Source organism: Amblyomma mixtum, chromosome 1 (genome assembly GCF_055824585.1).
Source record: "Amblyomma mixtum isolate Tamu chromosome 1, ASM5582458v1, whole genome shotgun sequence".
NCBI lineage: Eukaryota > Metazoa > Arthropoda > Arachnida > Ixodida > Ixodidae > Amblyomma > Amblyomma mixtum.
Window position 1 is genome coordinate 295470950 of NC_143012.1, and position 13588 is coordinate 295484537.

At 46.7% G+C, this 13588-nt stretch overlaps 1 protein-coding gene across 1 annotated transcript; it reads right to left on the minus strand.

Annotated features, from left to right (window-relative positions):
* Window positions 1-283: 283 nt before the first annotated feature.
* On the minus strand, window positions 284-12271 carry Polr3A (RNA polymerase III subunit A). The gene is made up of 5 exons (XM_089566510.1): window positions 10836-12271; window positions 9153-9452; window positions 8558-8840; window positions 4837-6341; window positions 284-1230 (listed from the first exon to the last, which is right to left on the minus strand). Exons 1-5 carry the CDS (start codon window positions 11970-11972, stop codon window positions 289-291), a joined length of 4167 nt encoding a protein of 1388 aa, XP_089422636.1. The 5' UTR covers window positions 11973-12271; the 3' UTR covers window positions 284-288.
* Between the last annotated feature and the right edge of the window lie 1317 nt (window positions 12272-13588).

The following is a 13588-nucleotide window of genomic DNA, read 5'->3' on the forward strand; positions in this document are numbered from 1 at the left end:
GAAGAGCTTTTGTTTGTAGCTGAATGGCTGGGCTTGGGTGGATGCTAACGAGTAAATGCTCCCTTATTACCCAGTCAAAAACCTGAGAAGCTGGCTGGTTGTTTATTGTTCATAACTTCTGCCTATTATCAAAAACAACCATACTGACGCCACATCTTGCTGTGTCCTATGCCTTCCATTGCATAGCAAAAGCACCCTCTTCCAGCCCATATCAATTTGAATGCAGATTCACAGAAGAATGCACAGAAGAAAGAAGCATGACGTTTTACGTCAGGCACACCAGTGCTGTCATGAATCACAGAGTTTAATGTGAAATTCACTGCGGTCAAAGACAAGCTTGCGTGGTGTGGCTAAAGGACGCCAGTCCACTTTGTGCACCAAGTCAAAGAAACCCGTGCCGATGGCCATGGGCACACCTAGGATAATGCTTTCACTGACTCCCGAGATTTCATCAGTCTGCCCATAGTAGGCGGCATCAAACAGGTGGTCCGCCGTCTTCTCAAATGATGCAAGCATGAGGGCACTCTCCTTCATACGTGCCAAGCCATGTCGTGTGATGCCAAGAACTTCTCCCCTAAAGGTCATAAGGTCTGCCAGAAGCATCAGGTGCCTGCGGTCCACGCTGATGCCATGGTTTGCCATTGTACCACCGATCTCTCGTATAATTGTGGCCCGGGCAGCTTCAATGCCGAGAGTTTTCTCAACCTCTGAAGTGTTGTTGGAGGATGTGTGGGTTCCTTTGACACCATAGGTGGCAATCACTTCTCGCAAGCCGTCCCCTTCTACTAGAAGGCGATACCTGGTGCCACCGAGGGAGTCATCAGCATGAATGACTGCTCGAGAGCTGCTTGGAATGCCCTTGATGACAACCTTCGGCAGCTGCTCTAACAGATTCTGCAGTGAGTAGTACAGAGACGCTTTTGATGTAGCAGTGGGATGTACAGTCAGCATCGAGGCACCTAAGGTCTTGATGTTCTGGTTTTTGATGCGAAGCTTGGAAGTCATAATTGAGTAGCAAATAGTCTCAACTGTGACTTCCAGCTGCAGCAGTCGAATGCGGTCTATGTCAAGCTTCACAAGCACAAAACAATCATCGGGAAGAAAGACCTCCTCCAGGTACTCGGACACTTCACCCAACAGCGTCTTCTCAATGCGGCCCTTCACGCGACGTGCATACTCGGCATCCTTTTCGTTCACCAGAGCAGCTGTGATGATCGGTGTGCTGATGGCCTGCACACAAAAGCAAGGCTATGTTACAGCTCAAGCAGGAAAATAAACAGATGTCCTTGAGTACAGCTTGGGCGATTATTGACTGTACCCGAAATGATATCCCTGGCAAAAGTCTGAGCACCAAAACTCATTCTCAGAAAACAGTCACACAGATGCAGCTAGTTCAGAGTATGCACATTATGTGCGAACAATGACTGCTTAAATGCTGTAAAACTGCCATGACACCTCAACTTTGAACAAAAACTGCTCACTGGACCTCATTCCTGCTTTTCCAAATGACGGAAGTGGAGTACATTTGATGTTTTACTTTCCGAACTCTATGCTGGTCTGGCAGCACCAGCTTTTAGTCATTGGCGACATCTATTGTTTACGGCCACATCATTTGCACACGGGGCAGCTTGTCATTACCAAAGCGGCGTGTGTGGGAAACACATATGGTCCGTCACACCTCAGCTGTCCGGTCGCAGTTCTAATTGATAGCAAGAACATTATGTGAACTCTACATTTGTACAAGGCTGCACATTCTTCATCACTCCGAGCAGATAAGTAAAGAATGTGCCTGTTTACACTACGTAGCTATATTGAGTGCCACTAATTGAACAAATACGATATACTTTGTAGTAGGATGGACAATTGGGCTAGTAGGTAATAGCTCATTAATGGTTGTGATGTAAAAAGAGGTGCATCCTGCTGTTGCCAGCAGCTATGTCCGATCAGTGATGGTTGAGATATAAACGAGGTACATCATGTCAGTGGACATAATTTGTCTGCAGTAAGTATGATCATTTATTTTAAGTGGAATAGCTTTACTGGAACAAAACACAGGAAAGGAACAAGGAACACACAGATGAGCGTGAACTGGCAGCTACATTTTTTATTCTGAAAGACCACATACTTGTAGCTACTATCACAAGACTTAACAGGTCTCGCACACAAGCTCAGAGTACAATTTAAAAAAACGTCACAAGTCAATAGCAAAACCCTTACAACCAGAGAGCAAAAAATAGAAAAAAATTAAAGACAACACAACATGTATTGTCAAGGAAAGTAACTTATTTACTTGCTAGCAGTAAGGATGGCTGACTGCTAGCATGGCTGACTAACGCATTCTTCTTGAAGATAAGATAGAAAAGAGACAATGGTGTAGTTAATGGAGGCACATTTTATTTGAAAAAAAAAACAAGAATACATTAGTCAGGCACCCTCACGGCTAGTAAGTAAAGGCATTTCTTTCCTTGGCATTGTGTGATGTGCTTTTTCGTTTTACTTTGTTTTTGTTTTCAGGTTGTAAGCCACTGACGTGCGGTTTTTCAGATTGTACTCTGGGCATGTGCATGAGAGCTGCCGGGTCTTGTGATTGTAGTTATAAGTAAGCGGTTTTTCTGAACAGAAAATGCAGTTGTGAGTCAGCACTCGTCTGTGTGTTCCTTGTTCCCTTTTTGCCTTTCGTCCATTCCTGCTATTCCACCATACTTGCTGCAAATAAAATATGTCCACTGACGTGATGTATCTCGTTTACATCTCAACCATCACCGTTAGGACACTGCTATTGGCAACAGCCTTCAGGGGAAAAAAAAAAGGGGGAACGCAGGATAGGCAGCAAAGAAACATTACTGTACAACGTTCGAGCTCACTTCCACAAGGTCCCTGCCGTGGCGCTCTATCTATCTGCGGCAAGGGATCAAGGACTATCTACCGCAAAACTTGTGGTAGCACAGATAAGGAAGACTTCTTGCAGCGCTTTTTTCTGCTACAGGGTTTTAACCATGACATACAATTTCCCTGACAAGCAAGCAGCAAAGTGTCAGTAACTCCTAGTACCCGATAACACCTAGATGTGACCACTGCAACCAACAGTACCTCGTGGTACCACCAATAGTACCAAAAGCAGTTGAGTTAGCATGCCCTGCTCAAGCACAAGTGACTTTATAATAAAGTGCAAGAAGTAATAGCATATAAGTACAGACTCCTTCGAAAGTCTTGCTTGTATGACGAGAAAGAAATGGCAAGACCTTCCAGCTGCTTTAGCTTCTGTCTCAAAGATTATATGAAAAGTTTGCACCAACACACTGCTAGCATTTTGAGAACTGTGTATTGCGTTCAACGCTGTACTTACACTAACCCAATGTGGGCAGTGTCTAAAGAAATTGTTTGTTGACTAGCAGGTCACCATAGGCATTCTTCTTGGCTGAGTACCCTAAAGAGACAGTCTGCTGCCGGAGACAGGCATAAAAATATTGGCATATTTCTGCAAATGTTACCCTATGATGACAACAGTGAGAGCAGAACTCGATTTTGGCGGGAATTTATATTTTTAGCTGGTAAAGAAAGTCAGGTCAGAACTGAAGGTCGTGCTGTGCTGTGTTAGAACTTCACAGTTCTCTAAGTAACCGAGCTACATTGCTCGCAGCTGATAAATTACACTTTGTGAATAGCACTTCATGCAATACGTAGCATTATTCTTGCTGGAAGAAACTTCAGATGCCTTAATTTTTTCCTCTTGCAACTACAGTCACCATTTCCTGCACTGTTTAACCCTGCTTTCTCATCGCACCTTTAAATTTTTTTTGAAAAGGCACACTGTTGCTATGCTGCCAATTGCACTGCCGGCAAAAGTGGTTGCTGGTTTCTCTGATATCACAAGTCTTATTGATCTTTTAAAAATGACTGTAGTGCTTTCAAGTCTAGCTTTAATAAAACCTCTGCACTGAGATTAATGCCACACTCGTTACTGCCACTGCACGCCACCTAGGTGGCATGGCAGTCGTGCTCCTGATGTCAGGGTTTGAAAGAGAGATTCCCATATGAAAAAATAAGGTTTCAAAGCATTCTGGTGTTTCTCAGTGCCACAGCCGGGTATTTTTTCATTTCAGCAAGGAGCTTTCAATTGCTGCAAAATAACACCTGCGATAAAAGCCAGAAGACTGTGCTTTTTAAGTGTGTTGCATTGATGTGGCATTCACTGCATTTCACCAGTGCTGCCACCATTGTTAAGGTACATGCTGGCAGCGGCATCATAAATGAATGAGGAGCGCAACCAGGACCTTCATTGCAAAACAATCTGCAGGCTATTTTGATGAGCCTGCCAGGTAGTCATCAGGATTTTGATGGCTTGTGCCCAATGCAGTATTTCCGGCAAGAAATGCACACTGCTTGTACTGTGTGTCAGCAGTTCACGTCAACTGGCATTGTAGATAACACGTGGGGGGCGTAGGTTAGCAATGACACATGAAGCATTCAAACATTAAAACATGGTTGTTGCTGTCAATGGGAGGATCTTTGCAATCTTGAACTGAGTCACTTGTATTTGGAATAGATAATGCGTTCAAGGTGTTCAAACCATACAATTAAAAGAATAATTCAGTTGAAGTGACCACCGCTGTTCGTCAAAAAATCAGGCCTTGGCTCTTTTAAAAATAATGTCACAGATTGAATACTACCCCAAGGCTAACGCATGTAGCCTTTGCTTTGTTTTCACAGCTTATACAAATGAATGCACATAATGATTTAACCTTATTTTGGCAATAAAGGTGCACCTTAAGCACATTTAAGGTTATCCACATTGTCCTTAACATGGACATTTGAAAAACACACAAATATGCTCACCTTGCTGGCATTAATAATTTCTTTTATCCGAGGAACACCTTGAGTAATGTTCATGGAGGCAACTCCTGCAAAGTGGAACGTCTTCAGCGTCATCTGTGTGGCTGGCTCCCCGATGCTCTGCGCGCACACTGCTCCAACTGCAGTGGCAGGCTCCATCACCGAACGAAGGTATTTCTCTCGACAAATGTCAAAGAAGCTGCGAAGCTGTGAAGACGTCAGGCGGTTGAGCTGCTTCAGGACAGGAATGTCCCTCTCTTTAACTTTGTATCGGGTGTGGGTCTCTTTAACGCCTTGCGCATAGGTGGTCATAAAGCTTTCCAAGTCATCTCGAAAGCTCTCTCCACACATACTCATTGCTTTGCTCTCCAGAATCTCGTTGGAAAGCTGTAAGATCTCATCCATGTCCAGTGGTGGCTCCTCCCTACAAGGGTTGCGAGCTCGTGTCACTTCCATGACTCTGCTGAAGTCGACTGGGGTATCTTCCTTACCTTCCATGGAGGCAGGGTCCAGGCCATCTGCTCCGTAGCAAAACTGAACTACCTCACCACACGAGTTGCGCACAGACCTGTCATAGTGGCAGCAGAGGTCTTCCAGGGATTTGACCAGACGGCGCTGCATGTAGCCTGTCTCGGCTGTCTTCACGGCTGTGTCCACCAGTCCCTCTCTGCCTCCCATCGTGTGGAAGAAGAACTCTGTTGGAGTCAGGCCGGAGTAGAAGCTGTCTTCCACAAAGCCTCGTGCTTGAGGAGAGCGGTCATGCTTCTCAAAGTGGGGCAGCGACCTGTCCTCAAAGCCATTGGGAACGCGATGGCCACTGATAGCCTGCTGCCCGACGCAGGCGATCATCTGGCTAATGTTGATGAAGGAGCCCTTGGAGCCACACACTGCCATAATGAGTGGGCTGTTGGTCTTGTGCAGCTCACGCAGGCATGCCTTGCCTGCATGGTCTCTCACCACGGAAAGCTCCCTGAGGCAGACTGATTCCAGTGTCTCCTCTTCATTGCAGCCAGGCTGGGCTTGCAGCTTGCCGCACTTGAGCTTCTGGATGAAATCCTCACATTGGCTGTAGCCAGCACTCACCAGCTCCTGCTTAGCCTTGACCAGTCCGGCACCTGGAGTCACATCGCCGATGCCAATGGAGAATCCTCGATTCTGAATATAATACGCAGTGAGACGCACCAGCCTCCACATGGCATCGGCAGCGTACTGGTCACCATAGTCTCGGAGGAGAATGTAAAAAATGTTGTTCTTTGATCCGGACCCCATGGTGCCTTTGTCCATGGTGCCACTGAGCAGTTCACTGTTGCGAATGAGCACATACGCATCGTTGACGCACATTTCGTCTCCTGAGGTGTACGATTTGCCCTTGGCTCGAAGGCAGGCCATCACAGGAGATGAACGGCTCGGCCGCATGATCAAGCTGAAGATCTGTTTTCCTGTCCACAAGCACACTGGCTTGCGAATGGCCGGGGGTGGGAGCTCAACTGACATGTTGGTGTCCTTGCCTGCAAAAAAAAAAAAAAATGTATACGTAACAACAGAATGTTCATTCCAAAAGAAGTAAGAATGAGAGGACTAACATTTACTCGCTACATGCGTTTCATAAAAGTGAGCTGAAAAAATTAAATGGGCTGTTGCAGGGTACACTACAATTAGGGGCTGGACTTTTTGGCTATTATGTTCTGTAACTTTGGGAGACTTTTTCGGTGCTTATTTACAGACACAGTTTTCGTTTTTTTTTTTTGTACTATGCATAATTCATGCGCATTGAAAAGGTTAGTTTTTATCTTAGCTTTTTATCACCTTCAGCATTCTACTGACCTTCAATTTATGCGCAAATGGTAGCTAATTACTGGCAAAGCACTTGTAGCTGTGCTTGCAAAAAGCAATGCTATTTTCAATAGAAAAAAAAAAAAAAACTCACGGAAGGCGAACGAGCAACTGAACAAAAATGCAAGTGGACGTTAATTTCTAAAAGGTGGATTGCTGCGTGTGCTTGTGTGCGTTGTTGCGCTAGCCCAAGTGAGAAAGAGGGCAGGGCATCACATTGTTGACTTGCTAACTACAGTGATAGGAGTGCTGCTTAACTGTTGCAGTCGCCAAAACATTACACGTTTTCGTGACACTTATGCATGGTTTCGAGTGGCCTCTCATCCAGTGAAGACACCTGCTTAACGAAGTAACTGTTTTAAACAGGTGATGACAGTGAACAGTACTATGCCATCAGATGAAGTATGGTGATGATGAGGTTGCGCCTGCCAGCATGCAGAGACGTGCAAGGTAATGATGCGATACGTCAATGGGCACAACTGCGCTACTTAATCCAACGACGCACTGTCTTACCTCACTCTGGCTCCCGCACTTTGTTATAATCTTCTGCTTTGACTCTGTAACTCCTGCTCGATAGCCAGCTAGCAGCAGCACGCCTGTCAAGAATGCTGATCTTCTTCGGTTAAGACCGCATTTCGCAAATTGAATTCAGTGTACCCCTAGAAGTTGATGAGAGAGACCGGGAGAAAACCGCCTTTGTCACCCCGGACGGCCTCTATGAATTTCGTGTGCTCCCCTTCGGACTCTGCTGTGCTCCAGCAACGTTCCAGCGAATGATGGATACCGTGCTCACCGGCCTTAAATGGTAAACATGTCTAGTATACCTGGATGATGTAATCATTTTTTCAACAACGTTTTCGGAACATTTGCAGCGGCTCAGAGTGGTGTTAGAAGCCGTCCGATCAGCTCATCTTTCTCTAAAGCCGCAAAAATGCCATTTTGGATTTACAGAATTGAAGTTTCTCGGGCATGTCGTCAGCTCCGAGGGCATCCGGCCAGACCCTGACAAAATTTCTGCCGTCGCGGACTTCCCGGTTCCCACTGATAAAAAAGCCGTCCGACGATTCCTAGGCCTTTGTTCGTACTACCGACGTGCGCGCAGCGCTGCACGAGATGCAGTTGCCCTCATTGGCACAGAGGCATGAGTCTGTCCTCGGCGTTTTTTCTGTTGCATGAAGCTTAAAAATGAAATTTGTAGGTTCCGACAGACGAGGAATGTGCAGGAATGTGCACTCCGTGCGCCTGCCTTCTATCCTGCCGACTCCCTCCTACTGAGAGCTGCTCAGGCAGACAGAGAGCTATTGCAGGACTTTCTCTGCATGCGTGAATGATCGAGAGAACCACAAACCCCTGCAAATTCCACAGAAGCATGTTCCCCTTACCAAAAGTAAAGCAAAAACAAACAAAACTGTAGGCAACAATGTAATTTTTTTTTTCATACGTTTTTCCTAGTTACTATGTTTCCTGGCTAGTACGCTTTTTTCCCCTGCAGACATGTGAAAAAGTAACAACGGGGTTGTACTGTATACTAAAAAGAAAAAAAAATGAGAGTATTACAACATTTATAGTGCATCTCGGACACATCCTAATATTCTAATTATTCATGTGCTACAACATATAAGCTCTCTTGAAAGTATCAACATTCCCAGCTGGAGCTAACATTTATACAGTAACAAGAATTCAGTTTATAATGAGAAAAGAATGTGCACAACATGACTTTGTACAACTACAGAGCTTTTACCTATCCTGCTGACTTGCATTATCTGCCAAAATGAGCAACCACTCTAATGATTTATGGTGTATTACCTTGCTGTGAAAGCATGCCTATGTAAAGCTGTGAAAAGAGTGAGCATCATCACATGTAATTGTGTGACAAAGAAGGAGGACATACCAGCAAGCATACAGGATGCCAGCTGGCAAGCTTTAGATCTGTCCAGAAAGACATCCTTCTGAGTGATGAGGTAGCCACCAGTGATGAAGTCCTGAATGGCAGCAATCAGGGGCTCCCCATTTCGAGGTGTCACCAGGTTCGCTCGCGTCCCCATCAGCACCAACGCTTCGGCACGTGCCTCCTCCGTTTGGGGCAGGTGAAGGTTCATCTCGTCGCCATCAAAGTCAGCATTGTATGGTGTACAAACGCACTCGTTGAACCGAAATGTCCGATGGGGCAATACCTGAAAGAAAAGTCGATGCAACTTTTTATGTAAAGGTACCAGGAGCATCAGCAGGAACAACCAGTTGTATACTGCAGCATCAATTCTGACAACTCTGAATTCCCCAATAAAAGGTGCCACAAGGCACTTCTTCATATGAAAACGGAACATCCTTTTTGCCCCGTTACTGATCAGTCACCAAGACAGGCTTCTGACAGCCATCAGTGACTTAGCTATGCTGTGGTTACTTAAACTGGTCTCTCACATTTCCTTCCTGATGAAGCTTATCTTTCCTTTTTCTAAATCCATAAGAGCACAAAACAATAGCTGTACCTTTGCAACGTGAGCCATGATGCTCAGCTTGTGCAGAGAAGGCTGCCTGTTAAACAGCACAACATCGCCATCCTTGAGATGCCTCTCAATGATGTCACCTGGCTTCAACTGCTGAGCGAGCTGCTCTCGGTTGCCATAGCGCAGGTAGCGCTTGAACCCAGAGCCACGTGACTCCATGAAATTTGCACCAGGATGCACATCGCAGCCGTTGCGCACAAGCTGCCGCATCAGATCGAGGTTGTACTGGGTGACCCTTTCGGGGTAGGTGAGGATCTTAGCCACATGGACTGGAACACCAACCTGGGAAGTGAAAATGAAAAATGGTGTGTGCTCAGCATGCGGGCAGTTAATCATCAAACGAACTCATTTTTCTCACCACTTGATTCAAAACTCATTACGCCATCATCAAAAAGGACTTCGTGACATTCATGTCAATGGTGGTGTAGTGTAGCCTCTGGGACCTGCAACCAAAACCCAGTGCTGACGCACTGCAGTTTATTTGTGATATCAGGTGGTGACGGTGACACGTGTATTTCGGCCCTTGACCTTTTCCAGCTCTTAAAGGGACTCTAAAACACCTTCCAAGGAGAGTACATAAACTTGCTCAATTTCAATTACTACAATCTCTTGTCATGAACACCTGAGCCAAATAATACACTTTACACGCAGCAGAGAACCCAACATCACGCGTGAAATGTGGCGAGTTTGTTGTGGCAACTTTTCATTATCGCGCTCTCTTCAGTTGCATGCTCCTGAGTAATTCAGTTCAGAGATTGCTCTTTCAGGTGTCACGCAGCTGCTATGGCCGCGGCCAGTCAGCAGTGTCACTTCGGCGGGTAACGAAGCTCCGCCCGTTGGGAATTCCCGTGGTGGGGCCGTGGAGCAGCGCTGACCTTTGAGTGTGCAAAAAGTTATGAGAGGAGAGGAAAAGGCGTGAAGATGCTGAAATCCAAAATTAGACTTCAGGTAGCTGCATTAAAAAAAAAAGTTCTTGCTGATGGATATTCATGAAACGATGTCCTTTAACATCCCGGGAATACTGCACTTTATTGAGAGCCCCTTTAAAAGCTCAGTTTTCAGTGAAAGGAGTGTAATTGTCATTAGGATGCGGTAATCTTAGGGAACCTGGAACAGGGGCGCAAGGAGGGCACCCAGCATCACCTCTATTTATCGTCTTAATCAAGATGCCAGATGCAGTTCTGCATTAAGAATTCTGATGTGCAACTAACCCCACTTATAGTAAACTCAACATACTACATTACATATCTAACACCAGCAAGGCTTCAAATGAACGTTTGCACTTCAATATATGTATGTACTTTTGCCAGAAGCCACTACAGAGGGACTATCACATGACTGAGAGCAGTTAACAAATCAAGACCGAGTAATACACACCCCTCAAATGAAGCCCTCGGACCAATGGTATCGACCAACTGTCATGACGTTGTGGTCAACTGCCTACTGGCTACAAATGGCCATTGCAGGTGAACAGCAGGTGGCTAACTTCACAATCGGTCAATGTTACCGGTTGGAGGACCTCCTTTGAGGGGCTTGTGCAGCTTTGTTACTGAGTTGTATCCAACTTTGTCCCAGTGGTCCCAAGTATGCCTTCTATAAGTTTCACACTGTTGCTTCTTTGATTTCGCATGGAATAACCAGGTATGGGTCACCGGCAGCGCCCACCTCGTCAATGCGCAGGTTTGGGTCGGGCGAGATGACCGTGCGGCCCGAGAAGTCCACCCTCTTGCCCGAGAGGTTTCCCCTGAAGCGGCCGTGCTTTCCTTTCAGCCTCTGAACAAAGCCGCGGGTGGGCTTCTTGGGTTGCATGTTGAGCGGAATGCCGCTCGTCTCGCTGTTCACGTACAGCGCGCACTGCAGTTGCAGGAAGTCCCAGTCCTCCATGATCATCTGCATCTTGGCACCTGAGGCTCGGTGCTTCTGGATCACATCGTTCAGGAAGATGATCTCGGTCAGCTTCACGGTCACGTCGTCCTCGTTGGTGCCCGACTTCAGCTCGGACACCACCGACGGCCGAATGCAGAGCGGTGGCACCGGGATGTGCGTGAGCACCAGGTCCTCGGGGCGACCGCAGCGCGCGTCCATCAGCAGCAGCGGCACATCTTCGTCCGGGATCCTGCGAAGCAAGTCGCGGACCACGAGGGGACTGAGTATGTCGCTGGTCACCTTGCTCATCACCGAGTCGAGCTCCGAGTTGTAGGAACGGGCTTCCTGGTAGTCTTCGAGAAGCGCCTTGATCACGGCGTCGTTCTTCTTGTTAGCCTTGTGGCGCTCGTGCACGAACTTCAGCAGGCTGCATTTCTTTACCTGGCCGTTAGCTGCGCCGCAGTACACGCAGGTAGCCTGTTTGCGGCAGACTTCGACGATCTTCTTGTGCAGCGCCTTCTTGTTTAGGTAGGAGAGCGACGGCCGCTGCACCATGTCCATGAAACGTGCCCGGTCTGTCGCAGGCAGCATGACTCGTGCGCAGGACTTGCATATCGAGTGCAGAATGCTGTACACTGCCTTGAAATACCCGACGTGGAACACGGGCATCTCCAGGCTCACCTGTCCAAAGTGGCCCACGCAATCGGTGAGGCCCTTGCCACATGTCTCGCATTTCTTGTCCTTCTGGCTCGTGCCGAGCTTGTTGTCTAAGACACCGTACGGTACGGCCTTGTGAAGCGACTCACGCTGGTAGAGGTTCTTGCTCACGCAGTGCACATGGCTCAGCTGCTGGATGTCGTTCGCATTCAAAACGCCAAAGCTGATGTGAGCAATTTTCATTGACGTGTCGGCCTCGCGGAACTGCTCCTTTACCATCTTGACAGTTTAGCTCAGCTCATCCGCAAGTGAAATTATTACATTAAACGCCGTACACCATAATAAACACATGTTTTACGCGATCGCGACTCTGTGCCTAGCTTCAATGTGCCATCCAAACAAGTCGCATCAGCAAACGCACGGTCGCAGGGAACGCTGCACGCATGCTGCTCGTTAACTCAATGGCACGTTTCCATGCACGTTTCCCACCCAGACCATATGCCAGACTCCTAGACCATACAACGAAGTCAGAATGAGTAGAGGCCGATAGACATAGGTAGCCACCATAACATAGAGGGAAAAAATGCCGGTAGAGGCGGCACCGGCGCCCAGCATTGCTGTAGGCGTGATTTCTCTGGGGAAAATAGCCGCTGTTGGGGCGCCACCAGCAAGCGAATGTTAGCAGACGACATCTGCTGGCTGAAGTTCCACGCGCTTTGCACTTTTGCACTTTTGGCACGCTCGTTAGCGTATGCTAACGAGCGTGCGTACTATGAACATTGCATGCAGAAGCTCTGCCCAGTGCCCCTAACAATGGACAAAGTTTTAGGTCCCTTAGCCTGCTTCAGGCAACAGAGACTTGCAATGAACTTCCTTTTTACATATTTAAAAGACATTGGACATCTTGATAAGCTCTAAATTCACTTGCACGTTACCTTCATGCATTCTTCATGCAGTGAACTTCGTCAGCCCATTTGTCGGACTATGCGCTCAATCATTCCATAGGTTACATCAATACTCGCCATTGCATCCTTAGTACCCATTTCATGGCCGCATTTTATCTTCGGGATTTTTTTTTTTACCTCTTCCACGCTGCTCTCCTTCTGTCTTTTTCTCCCAAATTCCCCTTCCTACGCAGAGTAGCATGCCAGCGATTTTTAAACGCCGGCTAAATTCTCTGCATTTCATTAAAGAGTCTCTCTCTCTCTCTCTCTCATTCGTCATCAACGAACGCAGCCTCTCTGCTTTCCCGAAAATATGGTACAAGTACCTTCCTCGCGTAACCAGCTGCTTTACGTCACATGCGGAAATTCTTTTCTTTATAACGTGCTGCTAAATTTATTCCGCCAATTTTTTTTTTTCTTAGAAGCTCTTCAAGATGTTGAATAAACAGCGCGAACGAAGACGAGCACAAAAGACAAGAAAATGGACGACACAGCGCTGTGTCTTATCTCTTCAAGATGACCGCTTAATAGCTTTTACCGTAATTTCTCTTCTTGTTAGTGGTTTATTGCTGAAATGAATAAAATGAATTAGAAGGAAAAGGGTAGTGAAGTGAAGTACACAGAAGAGCGATAGAGCTATTTACGTACACACTCTCTGTGCTTACGGCATCGCAACTCAGTCATCTCTTCTGTCTGCGTAAATATCGCAGACCTACACGAATTTTTTTTTAAACTTCTACGACAGGTGCTCCGGGGTCTTCTGATCCTTTTGCGCCAAATCACAGCCGGGCGGCGTTTTATTTCTCAATCCGGGTGATTTCGACGCGGGCTGCTTTGCGTGTGACGTCGTGAGCTGCACGCTGTTATTTCAGATAAAGAAAAATGGAAGGTTATTTACTATTTTAGCCAATGAACGCGCGCATGAGAAGTCTTGTGCCAGAATTTATGTGC

Bases quoted from the DNA above. Each gene is read 5' to 3' on its own strand.
- Polr3A (XM_089566510.1), bottom strand. From the start codon at position 11,972: ATGGTAAAGGAGCAGTTCCGCGAGGCCGACACGTCAATGAAAATTGCT. The intron at 9,453-10,835 runs GTGGGCGCTGCC...TTCACTTCCCAG, and splicing joins CAAACCTGCGCATTGACGAG to GTTGGTGTTCCAGTCCATGT. The intron at 6,342-8,557 runs GTATGTCCTCCT...TTTTTTTTGCAG, and splicing joins GGCATCCTGTATGCTTGCTG to GCAAGGACACCAACATGTCA.